Here is a 17,236-nt window from a genome sequence, read left to right on the forward strand (position 1 = left end):
GGTGTGTAATAGTGGTATATAGAGGGTGGTGGTGGTGGTTTGTAATAGTGGTATATAGAGGGTGGTGGTGTGTAATAGTGGTATATAGATGGTGGTGGTGTGTAATAGTGGTATATAGAGGGTGGTGTGTAATAGTGGTATATAGATGGTGGTGGTGTATGTAGGTGGTGGTGGTGTGTAATAGGGGTATATAGATGTTAGGTGGTGGTGGTGTGTAATAGTGGTATATAGGTGCTGGTGTGTAATAGTGGTATATAGGTGGTGGTGGTGGGGTGTAATAGTGGTATATAGGTGGTGGTGTGTAATAGTGGTATATAGATGGTGGTGGTGTGTAATAGTGGTATATAGGTGGTGGTGTGTAATAGTGGTATATAGGTGGTGGTGTGTAATAGTGGTATATAGATGGTGGTGGTGTGTAATAGTGGTGTATAGGTGGTGGTGGTGTGTAATAGTGGTATATAGGTGGTGGTGGTGTGTAATAGTGGTATATAGAGGGTGGTGGTGTGTAATAGTGGTATATAGAGGGTGGTGGTGTGTAATAGTGGTATATAGGTGGTGGTGTGTAATAGTGGTATATAGGTGGTGGTGGTGTGTAATAGTGGTATATAGAGGGTGGTGGTGTGTAATAGTGGTATATAGGTGGTGGTGGTGGTGAAATGTTTTTCTTTTCCCCATTCCTTTTTTATATCACAGAATGTAACGTGATTGGCCACACTACCGGCAGCACCTTCTACTGGAGAATTGATCCATCTTCCATCCAGGGTTTGAACCAGTGTAACAGTGTAACATATTACAGCAGGGATGTTTACAGCAGGGATGCTTTACTATGTTTTACAGTAAGGAAAATATGCTGTAATATAGTTTACAGTACTATCTGCTGTAAAGCAAAATTATACTACTAAGCTCGTAACTGTTGTGCCAGTATAATGCTTTAATTTAACAGGGAATAGTTTTACAGTGCAGTAGGAGTGTGGCTTGTGGGAACTGGCTTTTGCCTAGACTATATCGTTTGGTGGAAGGATTAAATAAAACTAATTTACTTATTTAAAATAAAATATGAAAACATGTAAAAAAAATAATTCACAATTATGTTCGCAACCGTTTTATAAAAGCAATAAGACCCTTGAACCCGGGTATAATCGTGTGATAATTCCTTCCTAAGGGCCCGAGGCGAACAACCATTGGTCGGGAGTTATGACAAGATAATCCCCGGGTCCTTATTAAGAGCACGCATTAAAGGTTAAAAAAATACATGTTTTGAGCAAAATAGTGTTTATTTTTATTTTTTTAGATACAACTGCAAACTTTAAGGAGTAGGGCATTCAAGGAGTTGGTTTGATGGGAAGTCGTGATGTCATCGCCCCCCCCCTGCCTGAGGAACAATAGAGAACAAAAGAGGAAAGCCCCCCCCCCCCACTTGTGATGTCATGACTTACCTGGACCACCTATTGAGATGTGCTCTTTGTCAAGTAAATCAGATGTTAAATGAGGTGAAAAGGAGACTGGAGTGTTTTTCCAAATCCACTTCATTAACCTTATAGTTAAGCAATAAGGCACGAGGAGGTGTGGTATATGGCCAATATATCACGTCTAAGGACTGTTCTTATGCACAAACCCCTGAGGTACCTTATTGCTATTATAAACTGGTTACCAATGTAATTAGAGCAGTGAAAATAAATGTTTTGTCATACCCGTGGTCTATGGTCTGATATACCACAGCTGTCAGCCAATCAGCATTCAGGGCTTGAACCACCCAGTTAATAATTGAAAACATTCCTTACCCCAGGACACTTTAACGGGTGACTCTGCAGGAATATTAAGGAAAAAGGAGTACTCTGTTTCTCTAATATCTGATCATTTATTGACAGGACATACAAACAGGCTTACGTTTCTCTGTAATCGAGTGTCCCACTTGCCTTGTCTGGTTGAGTGCACACTGTCACATCAGTCCGAAGATGTTACAGACGTTAGGAGTCGCCTGTGTTACAATGTTTTGTCTTTTAATTCAGTTCATACAAGAAATAATCATCCTAGATCACCATATTATTTATTATAAATGTTTCTCCCACTTATCCATTTCCATTATTACTGGTCTGTAGCTTGTAGTAAGACTCTATCCACCTGGGGGCATTGTGTTTATCAGTGATGCGTGGGTTAACTCATAACCAGCGGGCCCTGGGGTTATATACGTGGGGTGGATGGGTTTAGGGTCATTAAATATTATGGTTGAAGGGCGGGTGGGTGATGGGCAGGTTGAATGAAGAGGAAACGATACGTTTTACAAAATCCATAAATATATTTAATGTGCAATTTATATAGGCTTCAATGAGGTTTTTCCTTCATTTGTTTAGGCTATCTGGTATTGTTATTTATTTGGGATCCCCATTTAGTTCCTGCCAAGGCAGCAGCTACTCTTCCTGGGGTCCAAACACACCAAAGCATCCACATTACATATAAAACAACAGATAAAACAGTGAACTATGTTTGTACTGAATGAGCTAAAGATAAAACAGTACATCATATAACATCCCTACACCACCACATATCCACAACATGTTCAATACCACCATACAACAAAATCACAATGTGTGTGTGTCTCTCTTCACAGTCCCTGTTGTTCAATAAGGTGCTATTTTTATCTGGGTTTTTTAAAATCTGATTCTACTGCTTGCATCAGTTACCTGATGTGGAATAGAGTTCCATGTATTCATGGCTCTATGTAGTACTGTGCACCTTCCATAGTCTGTTCTGGACTTGGGGACTGTGAAGAAACCTCTGGTGGCATGTCTTGTGGGGTATGCATGGGTGTCTGAGCTGTATGCTAGTATTTTAGTGCATAAACCTAAACTTTAAGGCTTAACTGTACACATGCCAAATAGCATACACAGCCAATCGCCAAATAATGCTTTTGGGGGGAACAGGCAGAAAGACAAAAAATGCTTTTGGGGGGAACAGGCAGAAAGACAAAAAATGCTTTTGGGGGGAACAGGCAGAAAGACAAAAAATGCTTTTGGGAAAGGACAGAAAAAGTTAATATCAAGCCACGGAGGCAAAAGGGTGCTGTCTTCAAAAAAGCTGACAGTATTTCAACCACATAAAATATGAATCGAAGCTAAACTGAAATCTTATCAGAAACACGTTGGTTCGTTTTCGCAGCTTTCTTTTTCTTTACAACCGGTCAAACTGATGCCATTTGGACATTTTGATTAGAAAATCTTTCCCGTTTTTTTAAATTGTTGCGTTATTGTAATTTCTCCGCCGTCCCTAAATGTCTTTGCTCCGCGAAAGATGTCCGAGAACTTTAGATTGAAGCATTCATTCTATCGATCTAGTCATTTATTTTAGTCTTCTAGGGCAACATATAATTACAAAAGAGAAGCTACATGTGTCAAATTATAGACAAACTATAAGCAGAAAATATCTAAATCAGGCAACAGCAAAAAAATCCTGCACCCCTGTCAATTTTTTTTCTATTGTCTTTGACTGTAGCCTATAGCGCATGTTCTATATTAGGTTAAGGTTAGGTGCAGGCCTCAGATTACTTTATCACGTATAAATGGGTGGTTTCTGATGGGTTATTAGCAATTGTGGGCGGATGCTGGTGAAGTAACAGCTGAATCGCGCACCATTAGTGTTTATACACTCACCACCCGCTGACACGAACAGAAGCAGACGATAATGCAGAATTGAAACTGAGCGTACATTTCTTTTTTTTCTTTTTTTGTGAAGGCCACGCGCTTCCTGAAAAACATGGAGCATTTCCAACCGATTGTGTCGAGAATAGGTGCACTACTCAAGGCTTTGATCAACAGTGTACACTAGTGCCACCTGCAGGTCAAAATAATTTAGAAAAGCAAAATTATTGAACAAAGACACACGCCGTAGCGAGTACGTTAGTGAAGCCAAAGACAGTACAGTATGAAGATTGGCAGAAACTGCATCTCTAATAGAAATCCCCGATCACGCTTGTAGGCGACGTCATGGCGACGTTGGCTAGCGAAAGTCATGCGTAGAAACACGTCATCGGGTCTAACGGGCTCTCGTGCCGAACTGCGCATGTGCACACTGTAAAACGCACTCCTTCGATATATATGTATGTGTGTGTGTGTGTGTGTGTGTATGTATGTGTATGTGTGTGTGTGTGTGTGTGTGTGTGTGTGTGTGTGTGTGTACTTTTTGACAAAAATGAAAACGTGTCAGTTTGTCACTTTCACGAGGTCTGAGTAATAACATGTTCAACTACTTAAGACATTGGCTCGAATCTAGGTTGTGCCTTTAGATTTCTAGATAATTAACAACTAAGACAGAATGTTACACTTCTCCCATTGATTTATCTAACCCGGCCTGCTTGGTCTGCTTCGCAAGCGTTCCCGGAAGTCTAGCAAAGTTGCGCCTCTGGGTTTATAGACTCTGTGGCGAAGCCTTTTTGTCTTCTACCAAACCACGATAAGAAATGTAAGCGTCCGCACAGTGCTTCTAAATAAACTTAGCGATTTCAACCCATGCTCCGGTATCATCACTACTGAATGTCCAGCTCTCTCCCTGTCAATTGAAAATGTATAAACTAGATGCGTTTCGTGTATTTTTAGATGAGCGTTTAACGGCGGCTGCTGTGGAGATTTTCGGGGCAGTTGAGAAAACGGTAGTAGAATACCAGGAGGAGAATGATCGGCTACGGAGACTGCTGCGGATCACACCAGAGATACAACTATGTAAAATAGGTTAGTATGTAGATCTACTGATTTAATACACATTTTAGGTAGCCAGCAGATCTGACCCGCTTGCTTTCAGCTGCACTAGGGTTAGACCGCATTCCTGTGTATATTAAAGGAAAGGTTCACCCATTTTGGATGTTATATTGATTTTGTACATCTCTGGGTGATGTTCTATCGATTCCCTGGGTCATTTAATGTTTTCATGTGTATCGGAGTTATCAAGCAGGCAGAAATCCATCTGTTACTATGTAGCACCGTGCTAAAGTCGCGCTCACTACACTGGAAGTTAATAGTAATACGACTTTTAGATCGCGAAAACGTCTGTCATATTTCAATACTGTCCGGTGTCATAACTCAGGACAATGTCTTCTCTTGAATGAGCCATTGATCATATTTTTGCGATATAAATGTGTAAATTCACAGCACATTTTTCCTATTTGTCTGCCTTTTTAGTCCAGGGTGCATTGTATGGTGCCGTTGCCAGAGATATTATAGAAAGGAGATAGGAATCCCCATGAATGGAGTAAATGTGTAACGCTCCACCCAGCAGAACATGTGGTAATCCCTACTGCCTCTGGCCTGGCGGACTCACTAAACACCAATGCATCTTTTGTAAATAATGTCTGAGTGTTGGAGTGTGCCCCTGGCTATACATACATACATTTTAAAAACAAGAAAATGGTGCCGTCGGATTTGCTTAATATGAGGAATTTGAAATCATTTATACTTTTAAAAGTATATTTTAGCAATTACATTTACTTTTGATACTTAAGTATATTTAAAACCAAATACTTAAACTTTTACTCAAATAGTATTTTACTGGGTGACTTTCACTTTTAATTGAGTAACTTTCTATTAAGGCATCTATACTTTTACTCATGTATGACAATCAAGTACTTTTTCCACCACTGCCCTATGGACTCCCATTCACTCCTTGAAGGAGAGCACTCCTTGTCCCAGAATCACCCAGAATGCACAGCGCGGCCGATTGCGGTAGCATGGGAAACGTTTCCCATCTCCTCAAAAGTGTCTCTGTCATTGAGAATGTTAGACTTCACTCAGTGAGGCACATCAATCTGCAGGTTGACCATGGTGAGACTGTAGACTCCTAAATTGATGGTGTAGTTTGTTTAGGTGATTTTACAACTAACTAGCTACTTCACATGCTGATATTGTCTTTGGTATTATTGTGTGTAGCTACGTTTGCTAGCTAGCCAGCCCATAGAGAGATAATTTCATTGTGGATTTTGTATTCGACTTGAGCTGCAACAGATTTCCACCACAGTTTTCCATGTTGCTACCAAACTTATTATAAACGCCAAAATTATTAAAAATTTGTTCACAAAAAAAAATATTGTTCTCACCTATTAGTGTTATTTAACACTGTAAATGAATTACATTATTTCTCATCCCTGGATTGTACGTTTCCTATCCATATCTCACGTCGGCTCCGTGGTGTCTTAATCTGCACATGAGTGCTGTCGGACCCTAGTGCAGCTGTAAGCAAGCGGTCGGATCTGCTGGCTAACTGTTTAGGCTAACAGTGATTACCATTATGGTGGCAGATAGCCTAAGGGTTAGTCTGATTAATCAGACTATAATACACTATTCATTTCCATATACAGCCTGAAACTATTGACTGCAAAATCCTGTAAAGGTTTCTTACAAGCCAGAGTGTTGAATAAATTACATTTTGAACTTACTTTACCGGTTGTCTATGGTGTTGGTCTTTCAGATGGTTGAAATATGAGACAAAATGTCAATAGGAAAGTATTGTTTACCCGATTTAAAAAAAATAATAATAATAATTTTTCAGAACGCTGGTACTGAAGTTGAAATTTCACCTGGCACAAGCGCAAAACCATGGACAACCGGTAAAGGAAATTCAAATGACATTTTATTCAACATGTCATTAGCTTCAGACTGTATATAGGTCAAATCAAACTTTATTTGTCACATGCACCGAATACAAGTGTAGACCTTACCGTGAAAGGCTTACATACAAGCCCTTAACCACCAGTGCAGTTAAAGAAGAGTTAAGAAAATATTTACCAAAAAACGAATGTAAAAAGTAACACAAAATATCAATAACGAGGCTATATACAGGGGTACCGATACCGAGTCAATATGCGGGGGTACAATAACACATATGGAATCATGTTGTAACCAAAAAAAAAAGTGTTAAACAAATCAAATATATTTTATATTTGAGATTCTTCAAAAACTTTTGATCGGTAGTGTACAATAATGTAATCTGTTCTTGCAAAGCGTGGTACATTTTCAACAAACTTTTACTTGCCAAATGGAAGGGACTGGTGTCGTTATTAATGAGGGGATTCGATTACGCTGTTCCGGGTTGCGTGACCAGGCGATCAAAGCCGGTGAGGGAGGTACGCTCTGCTCAAGTAGAACAGTAATCTACTTCGCTCGGTCGTACTGTCAACAACGCAGCATCCATTTGACATAAAACAGTTCAAAACGTGCTCACGTCAGCACAGCAATGTTTTTAGAATATTAATCCCTTAGCTTTCATAGTTTTCTATTTCTCAGAGCGGCTCAAGCAATTTCTCCAATTTCATAAAATTCAATTAATAGGAGCCGCCGCGTTGGTTGGGAATTTTTAGGAGGTGCATCAACCCATGGACAGAGCCGGACAGATAGTACGGCGGCCCATTGTGAAATATCGCAGCTCCCTGGCATTAAATCATAGAATCATTAGACTCTGAATTACGCTTTACTCCGCCTTCTCCTACCTGACTTTTGTTTTGAGTTGACTTCGCTGTCGGCCAGAGCCGATCACTCCGCTTATGCCCAGGAGGTATCCTAATTCCAAAACAAATGCAATCACTTTTCTCCCGTGCAAACACAGCCCATCCGGACAACTGAGCCAGTTTAATTTTTTATTTTATTTATTAAACCTTTTATTTAACTAGGCAAGTCAGTTAAGAACAAATTCTTATTTACAATGACGGCCTACCACGGCCAAACCCTAACGACGTTGGGCCAATTGTGTGCCGCCCTATGTGACTCCCAATCACTTCGGTTGTGATACATCCTGGAATCGAACTAGGGTCTGTAGTGACGCCTCTAGCGCGGAGATGCAGTGCCTTAGACTGCCTCGCCACTCGGGAGCCCCAAATCGAATCCCCTCAATCTCTCGTGGACAGACAACCAAATGATGCAAGATTTTAGTTTTGGGTTAACTAAAATTAGTGACTAAATTACACAAAATTGTAGTTTTAGGTTAACTGGGATTAATGTCTTATAAACGTCTGTTTCTAGTTCCAGATGTAACTTCGCTAGGTAAAGTTCCGCCTTATCTCAGCTCACTGGTCACCATAACAACACCCACCCGTAGCACGCGCTCCAGCAGGTATATCTCACTGGTCATCCCCAAAGCCAACATCTCCTTTGGCTGCCTCTCCATCCAGTTCTGCACACAGCCCATCTGTAAATAGCCCATGCAATCTACCTACCTCATCCCCATATTGTTTTTATTTACCTTTTTGCTCTTTTGCACACCAGTATCTCTACTTGCACATCATCATCTGCACATCTATCACTCCAGTGTTAATTTGCTAAATTGTAATTACTTCGCTACTATGGCCTATTTAACGCCTTACCTCCTCACGCCATTTGCACACACTGTATATAGACTTTTCTATTGTGTTATTGACTGTACGTTTGTTTATTCCATGTGTAACTCTGTGTTGTTGTTTGTGTCGCAGTGCTTTGCTTTATCTTGGCCAGGTCGCAGTTGTAAATGAGAACTTGTTCTCAACTGGCCTACCTGGTTAAATAAAGGTGAAATAAAAAAAAAAAAAATAATAATAACTTGTTTTTTTCCTTGTATTTTTTTGGTGCAAGACCAAAACATGCCACTTAGTGGCAGTAAAACAACAGTTCAACAGTTAAAGACTAAACAACAGAAAAGTTCAAAAACATTGAGTGGGTCAAACTTGAGTCTGAGGGGTTAAATAGAGCAAATATGTAATATTTTAAACTGAGTTTCTCTGAGCCTATTGCAGGGGAAAGGGATTTTTATAGAGTTGATAGCATTTGTGTTTTAGGTCACACTGAGTGTTTTAGGTCACACTGAGTGACACATTGTCATCTTCAACATGTGGCCTCTTAGGAATGGCTTGTTCCAGAAAATATGCTTTAGCTATACCGCTGGAGGTTGGAACCCGCTTGGCTATATAGATCAGAGATTCTGTTAATAATTTAAGTGTTCTATTTAATTAATTATGTGGTATATACAGTACATTCGGAAAGTATTCAGACCCCTTGACTTTTTCCACATTTTGTTACGTTAGCCGTATTCTAAAATGGATTAAATAAAAAAAATATCCTCATCAATCTACACACAATTCTCCATAATGGAAAAGCAAAACCATGTTTTTATAAATGTTGCACATTTATAAAAAATTAAAACAGAAATACTTTATTTACATTAAGTATTCAGACCCTTTGCTATGATACTTGAAATTGAGCTCAGGTGCATCCTGTTTTCATTGATCACACTTGAGATGTTTCTACAACTTGATGGGAGTCTACCTGTGGTAAATTCAGGGAGGTGACCAAGAACCCGATGGTCACTCTGACAGAGCTCCAGAGTTCCTCTGTGGAGATGGGAGAACCTTCCAGAAGGACAACCATCTCTGCAGAACTTCACAAATCAGGCTAATTTTTGGTAGAGTGGCCAGACGGGAGCCACTCCTCAGTAAAAGGTACATAACATCCTGCTTTGAGTTTGCCAAAAGGCACCTAAAGGACTATCATACCATGAAAAACAAGATTCTCTGGTCTGATGAAACCAAGATTGAACTCTTTGGCCTGAATGCCAAGCGTTACGTCTGGATGAAACCTGACACCATCCCGACGGTGAAACATGCTGGTGGCAGCATCATGCTGTGGGGATGTTTTTCAGCTGCAGGGACTGGGAGACTAGAAAGGATCAAGGGAAAGATGAACAGAGCAAAGTACAGAGATCCTTGATGAAAACCTGCTCCAGAGTGCTTAGGACCTCAGACCCGAGGTGAAAGTTCACCTCGGACTTGAACCCGATCTAACATCTCTGGAGAGACCTGAAAATAGCTGTGCAGCGACACTCCCCATCCAACCTGACAGAGCTTGAGAGGATCTGCAGAGAAGAATGGGAGAAACTCTCCAAATACAGGTGTGCCAAGCTTGATCAATTTTAGAATAAGGCTGAAAACGTAACAAAATGAGGAAAAAGTCAAGGGATCTGAATAGTTTCCGAATGCACTGTAGATAACGTCTGCTCTTCCTCTCCTTCCCTCTAGACCCCCTGCAGTTCTCTGTCTCTGAAGAGCAGGTTCCCCCTGAGCAGCAGGACTGTGAGCAGGAGTGGAGCCCCAGTCTGGGGCAGGAGGACCCAGAGACCACACAGATTAAAGAGGAAGAGGAGGAAGTCAGGACCAGTCAGGAGGAAGAGCAGCTTCAAGGGCTTGTTGATACCAAAGACTCCATATTCACTCCTTCCTGTGTGAGAAGTGAATGTGATCAGATGGACCAACATCAAGAAGCCATACTAGCTGAACACCCAACTCTCAGTCCACTGAAAACGTCTAAACTACAGTTGTTTCGTGTGTTGTTAAATGGATGTTTAACAGCATCTGCTGCTGTGGAGATTCTTGGTGCGGTTGAGGAAACTGTAGCAGAGTACCAGGAAGAGAATGATCTGCTACGGAGACTGCTGGGGAGGACACCAGAGATAAAACTATGTAGAATAGGTTCGTATGTATATTTACTGATAGTTAGCTATAGTTCTAGTAAATTAATAAACTGTTTTGGCTTTGATCACTATTTTAATTAGTAGTTTTATTACTTTTACCGTGAATGCATAAAAATACCCCCAATGTACCAATGCTTTCCCTGGACAGCAGTGTCACAAATCTTTTCCATTTAACGAGTGTGTTAAATTCTATCTGAACTTGCTCTGAAAGATTTTCTGATTTATTCAACATCCCTTTTGATAAAGCTCAGGATGACGATTTGGTCAAGTGTTAAAAAACGTTTTATCTAGAAACAGTTGTGATTACGGTTTTGTAAACTTTGAACACAACTTAATTATCATCCAAAAATAACTTTACAAATACAAAAGATAAAACAGATTTACACAGAGGTTTTTGTGTAACACGGCTTCGAGACAATGTTTTTTTGGGGTTCCTTCTCGAGTTTCCATTAGCTAAAAATGTGAAATGTTATTGTGCACTCAGGCATGTCTAAAGAGTGAATTGGTAACCTCTGCTCCTCTCCTTCCCTCCAGACTCCCTGCAGCTCTCTGTCTCTGAAGAGGAGGTTCCCCCTGAGCAGCAGCACTGTGAGCAGGAGTGGAGTCCCAGTCTGGGGCAGGAGGACCCAGAGCCCACACAAATTAAAGAGGAACAGGAGGAAGTCAGGACCAGTCAGGAGGAAGAGCAGATTCAAAGTCTGGAGCCTGATGTCATAGAATTCAAATTCACTCCTTCCTGTGTGAAAAGTGAATGTGATCAGGAGGACCCAGTTCAGTCCCTGACTCTTCCCCAAACCCAGACTGTGGAGAACAGAGAGAGTGACTCTAAACCAGTGGATCTCAAACCTTTTGGCACTGTGACCCATATTAAGGATCTTGCCATTCCCTGTGACCCTCCAGATAATCAAAACAATGCCTCCAGCCACAGTTCAGCTGTAAGCAGTGACACAGTAGGACTTGACAGCAGCCCACCATTGAGGAAACACCAATCCAAACACAGCACCACTTCTAAAACAACTCACAGCTGCCGTGATTGTGGGAAAAGCTTCAGTATCAAGAAGGACCTAACCAGGCATAAACTGATTCACACAGGAGAGAAACCATTTAGCTGTGGTGACTGTGGGAAAAGCTTCAGTCAGAAGGGAGATTTAGGGAGGCACAAACTGACTCACACAGGAGAGAAACCTTTTAGTTGTGGTGACTGTGGGAAAAGATTCAATTGCCACTGGCTCCTAACCAGACATAAACTGACTCACACAGGAGAGAAACCATTTAGCTGTGGTGACTGTGGGAAAAGCTTCAATCAGAAGGGTCACCTGAACTTGCACATATTGACTCACACAGGAATAAAACCATTTAGCTGTGGTGACTGTGGGAAAAGCTTCAATCAGAAGGGTCACCTGAACTTTCATATACGGACTCACACAGGAGTGAAACCATTTAGCTGTGAGGTCTGCGATAAAAGCTTCAGATACAAGGGCACCCTAGCCGAACATATACAGATTCACAAAGGAGAGAAACAACATGGCTGCTCAATCTGTGCTAAAAGTTTCACTCATAAAACAAATCTTCTGAGGCATGTGGATAAAGTCCACAAAGGAAGAAAACGGGGAAAAAACCTGAAAGACGAAAGAAAATGAGGACAAAGATGTTCAGTCAGAAGATGGGAATAACTGGCAGGATGTGGACAACACTTTTAGGAAAGCAAAGCAAATCTGGATCATTCATGCTTTGGGGTTCAGATGAAAAGGTGGTGTGATCAAATGGTACATAGTGTTGTAGTAAGGTCACAGGTCTGCTGATCAAAATATTGTTGACGTTTTCACGGAATTACAAAAAGGAATTCCTGGGCATTTGTTTAGTAATTTCTCTCATAATGTCTGATATTATTGATGCATAAAATACAATTCCAGAAAAGGTCTCCTTGTCAGTTGCCTTAATAAACCTCCAAGAGTATGTCTCAACAGATTTCACCTAATGCTGCTCATTCATGATATTGATTTAATCTTGTATAGAGTAATGATATACAGTTGACTCCTGGTGGAGAATGTATTCTCCCAGATCAGCCTAAACCGCTGTTTGTCGACGTCCTCTGCGTTTATTTTCAGCAAACTTAACAAACTCTTCCACCAAGGCACCTGCAAGTTCCCGGATATTTCTGGGGGGAATGGACCTAGCCCTCACCCTCCGATCCAACAGGTCCCAGATGTGCTCAATGGGATTGAGATCCGGGCTCTTCGTTGGCCATGGCAGAACACTGACATTCCTGTCTTGCAGGAAATCACGCACAGAACGAGCAGTATGGCTGGTGGCATTGTCATGCTGGAGTGTCATGTCATGATGAGCCTGCAGGAAGGGTACCACATGAGGGAGGTAGATGTCTTCTCTGTAACGCACAACGTTGAGTTTGCCTGCAATGACGACAAGCTCAGTCCGATGATGCTGTGACACACCGCCCCAGACCATGACGGACCCTCCAAATCGATCCCGCTCCAGAGTACAGGCCTCAGTGTAACGCTCATTCCTTCTACGATAAACGCGAATCCGACCATCACCCCATGTGAGACAAAACCGCGACTCGTCAGTGAAGAGCACTTTTTGCCAGTCCTGTCTGGTCCAGCGACGGTGGGTTTGTGCCCATAGGCGACGTTGTTGCCGGTGATGTCTGGTGAGGACCTGCCTTACAACAGGCCTACAAGCCCTCAGTCCAGCCTCTCTCAGCCTATTGCGGACAGTCTGAGCACTGATGGAGGGATTCCTGGTGTAACTCGGGCAGTTGTTGTTGCCATCCTGTACCTGTCCCGCAGCCCTGTTTCTGGGTTCGCCACCCACTAGAATTACGACTTTTCAATTGTTTTTGACTAGATCATGTAAGTAGAATGCTTCCACAAGTTACCAAAGCCAGAAAAAAAAATGGCTATATTGTAAAAATGTATGAAAATAAAAATCAGCTTTTGGTCTTAATTTAAGGTTAGGGTTAAGCATAAGGTTAGCTGTGTGGAGTAAGGTTATGTTTAAAATCGCATTTGAAAAAGATAAATTGTAGAAATAGGCGGGGTCTATGACTTTATGGCTGTGGTAACTAGCGACGACCACTTCGATTTGATTTTTGCCTTCATTGTGTGGAGTAAAGACATGTTGACAACCAGGCTACCGAACTCTCATTCCACTGAAAATGTGTAAACTACAGTTGTTGCATGTGTTTTTATTACATTTTTATTGTAACCCCAGACAAGCACACCTGACTCAACTTGTGAACTAATCATCAAGCCCCTGAGGAGTTGAATGAGGGCTACAACGAAGTTGGGTAACGCTGCCCCAGAGTACCACAGTATGAGTCATATTACCCATAAAACCTAGCGGTCAAACAAGAAAATGGTTCCAATCGTTTTTCCAGCATACATTTTTTTCCTCATAGTGGATTTTAGAAACACTTAAATAAGTGCTGTGTTTCATGTCAACTTACCCTGGCGTGACGTTTTGATAACCGTGTGAATCTCTCTAGGACAAGGTGACTTTTATCAATATAGTCGGCTCTATTTACACCCCAAAATGAAATCCTAATTATCTGCTAATGTGGCTATCACAAAGAACTACACATGCCATGATGATCTGCATGAGACTGCCGAATCGAGGCAAAGGTAAGAATCTCTGGATTATGTTAGCAAAGTTTTGTATTGAGTAAATTGGCTATATTAGTTTAAATTGACAATTCTGTAAATTGTCCTGTGCAAGTTTTAAATTGACACCATACCTGTTAGTAAAGGTGTCCACTAGAGATGACGTAAGAGCTTGCAGGGATTTGCAGTCTTGCATGATGTCTACTTTAACGCTAATTAGTATTTTCGAATCTAAGAGTAAATAGAGCCGAATATATTGCCAAAAGTTACCTTGTCCGAGAGAGATTTACATGGTTATCAAAACGTCACACCAGGGTAAGCCTACGTGAAACACAGCCCTTATTTTAAGCGTTTCTAAAATAAATAAATGGTAAAGAAAAACGATTGGAACCGTTTTACGGTATTATGACACCACCACCGTATGACTGAGTTCTAGTAATCTGAGTCGTAGTGCACCGGTTGATGGCCTGTGACGTGAATGGACAAAAGCGGTGAGGGAGGACCGCCCTTCACAAATCGGCGTCACTCGGTCATGTTATCAGTAAGGCAGCATGGTGCAACATCTCTTTTCCATAAAATATATGTTCACGTTTTCATTGGGAAGGCAAATAAAGCATTTTATCAAAAGCAATCACTTCTGTTTGTGAAAACACAGAATCCTACTCATTACTCCAAGTTCTTAATCTAGCCTAGGCTACATAACTTTTGACATGGGCTTTGAACGGGCACTGGGTCACACCCAGGAGGCTGTTCCAAAACAATGCAATCACTTTTCACCCAATACAACTCCTCACACCGGGGTAACCCGGGACAGATAATCAAATCCCTTCAATTCCTATAGCATTTTAAACAACCCTGTGGATCATTCTCCGACAACACTGAATGCAGGTCAAAACTACTGTATCACCCGAGTAAGGGATAATCAACGAGGGGCTGTGAGTTCTCTAGAAAATAATGAACGATGTGAAAGGTCGGAGAACGGATACAAACTGGGAGACTAAGGCCTAGATTCAATCAGATCGAGCATCAACCGGCAATAGCTATTTTTGTTACCTTTACTTAACTGACAGCCAAACCTGGACGACACTGGGCCAATTGTGCGCCGCCCTATGGGACTCCCAATCACAGCCGGATGTGATGCAGCCTGGATTTGAACCAGGTACTGTAGTGACACCACTGAGATGCAGTGCCTTAGACTGCTGCACCATTCGGGAGCTCCCCTAAAACCTGCAGAGCTGACGTTTTGCCAATGTCTGAGGTGTAATTGTGTTGCAGCTGTCAAAGCAGTGAGAAAATTCTCTTGATCGTTGTCAGGAAACCACACCTGGTAAACGCATGAGGTAAGGTTAACTTATGCTTCCCAGTGAAATACTTACACCATCGTTTCTAAAATGTTGGCTCAGCATTCCCGAACAGTCCCATTACCAGTCAGAATGTTGAACAAACTGACTTTACCTATTGTCCGCTGATTTTTGTCCCTATGTCGGAGGTAATCTGATACAAATATCTAACAGGGAAGTGTTATCAACCCGACCTTCAGTAAACTGGTTTGTATTTCAGTTTTTTTTTTTTTCAATACTGATGCAATTCGCACTGTGACAAAACACTTGCACAATATGTCCGAGCCTAACTGAACCACAGACCAAAGGGCGAACACTTCCAGCTGATTGTGAGGAAACGTGCTTCGGTCGACTACGTTCGGTTACATTCGGCTGTTGTTTACATATTGTGCATCACGTGCAATGCGTCAAGAGATTGAAAATACAAGCGACAGAACCTACCGGAGCTGTGGATATCCTATCTCTCCACCTCCTATTGCCAAAAGGACCAACAGCATGTACAACTGGTAAAGGAAGTGTAAATATAATTTTATTAAACATTCTGGTTTGTAGAGACTATTGCGTCTTTTTAAGAGCAACTAGAGAGAATGTAGTAGACGGTATGTGTTAAAAGGTGATTGATGAGCTATTTCTGTGTCATGTGTTTATGGTGTGCTTATGTAACATGATAGCACAGCGGTTTCTGCGAAGTAAAGCAAATGTTTGCAATATAAAGTAATGGCCTGATGATTGATGTGTGGTGACCTTGTTGAACTGAAAGAAAATGTGTTTGAAAAATGTGAAACGGTTGGGAATGTTTGTAGTGAATGGGGGAGGCCTGAGTTTGAGCTGTTTGAAAAATGTGAAACAGTTGGACATTTTTGTAGTGAACTTATTGAGCAGTTGGGTAGCTTGTGACCCCTTGTATAATGAAAAAGTAATTTCCAGGGTAGGTCTGCCTGAGCATAAGTAGATAAACTACAGAAAACATGTCTCCTAGACCAATTCTAGGTGTATTGTGTCCTTCATGTCTAGGACACGATGACAAAACTATCTTAAGCCATTTTCTCCAAATCCTCATCTTCTTCAAGCTGTGAGCTCCTCAGACAATGTCTCTTCCACGCTGGATCTCCAGGGCCTTCCAGGTTTTCTATGTTTTCTTCTCCATGATAGATCAACCTTCTTGCCGTTAAGTCCAAGTTATGTCTTGAGGACAGAAGGGCCCATGTTCGTAAATGTTCATGATGGTGGAAAAACCGCTGTACTTGTTTCATCATATCAAGCACTTTAAAATAATCTCCCCACCTGAAGCTAAAGTCAGGCACAAAATAGTTGACCTATGTGCATGCTTTTGAAGATGCATATTAACTAACAGATTTGGTGGCATTTGAGCTATTGAATTCAGAACAACCTAAAATTGTAATTTGGAGTCTGGACTATATGCCACTGAAGAGATTCTGATGGCTTTCAAATCATCTCGCCTGCAGACTTCCTCTTCCAATGCGTACCCCGGCAGGGATGTTCCACTTAGGGCCTGTTTGATCTGACTTAGAGCAAGTCTTAAGCGCACTCTCAAATGTTGTTTTTTGACATCATTGTAAGCCTGCCACACACACACTATACGATACATAATAATGAGTGTGTTTTTGTCACAACCCGGCTTGTGGGAAGTGACAAAGAGCTCTTATAGGACCAGGGTACAAATAATAATAATCAATAATTTTGCTCTTAATTTAGCCATTTTACATAACTTTATTTGTTAATAGAAAATTGTGAATAACTCACCACATGTTAATGAGAAGGGTGTGCTTGAAAGGATGCTCA

The 17,236-nt window shown here is 41.3% G+C and overlaps 1 protein-coding gene across 4 annotated transcripts in view; it reads left to right on the top strand.

Moving 5' to 3' along the window:
* The first annotated feature begins 4,256 nt into the window (after window positions 1-4,256).
* LOC106578104 (zinc finger protein OZF) overlaps window positions 4,257-17,236 on the top strand; it is a 43,687-nt gene continuing 30,707 nt past the window's right edge. Inside the window, exons 1-4 of one of the 4 annotated variants that reach the window (XM_045700525.1) lie at window positions 4,257-4,455; window positions 4,590-4,721; window positions 10,022-10,471; window positions 11,008-12,390. In XM_045700525.1, the coding sequence (XP_045556481.1) occupies window positions 10,246-10,471; window positions 11,008-12,113 (1,332 nt within the window). In that variant the 5' untranslated portion in view covers window positions 4,257-4,455; window positions 4,590-4,721; window positions 10,022-10,245 and the 3' untranslated portion in view covers window positions 12,114-12,390. Of the gene's footprint in view, window positions 4,722-10,021; window positions 10,472-11,007; window positions 12,391-17,236 lie in introns of those variants that run through there. The other 3 variants (XM_045700522.1, XM_014156701.2, XM_045700524.1) reach the window with 3 other exon arrangements.

The sequence above is a fragment of the Salmo salar genome, chromosome ssa18, assembly GCF_905237065.1.
Source record: "Salmo salar chromosome ssa18, Ssal_v3.1, whole genome shotgun sequence".
Classification (NCBI taxonomy): Eukaryota; Metazoa; Chordata; class Actinopteri; order Salmoniformes; family Salmonidae; genus Salmo; species Salmo salar.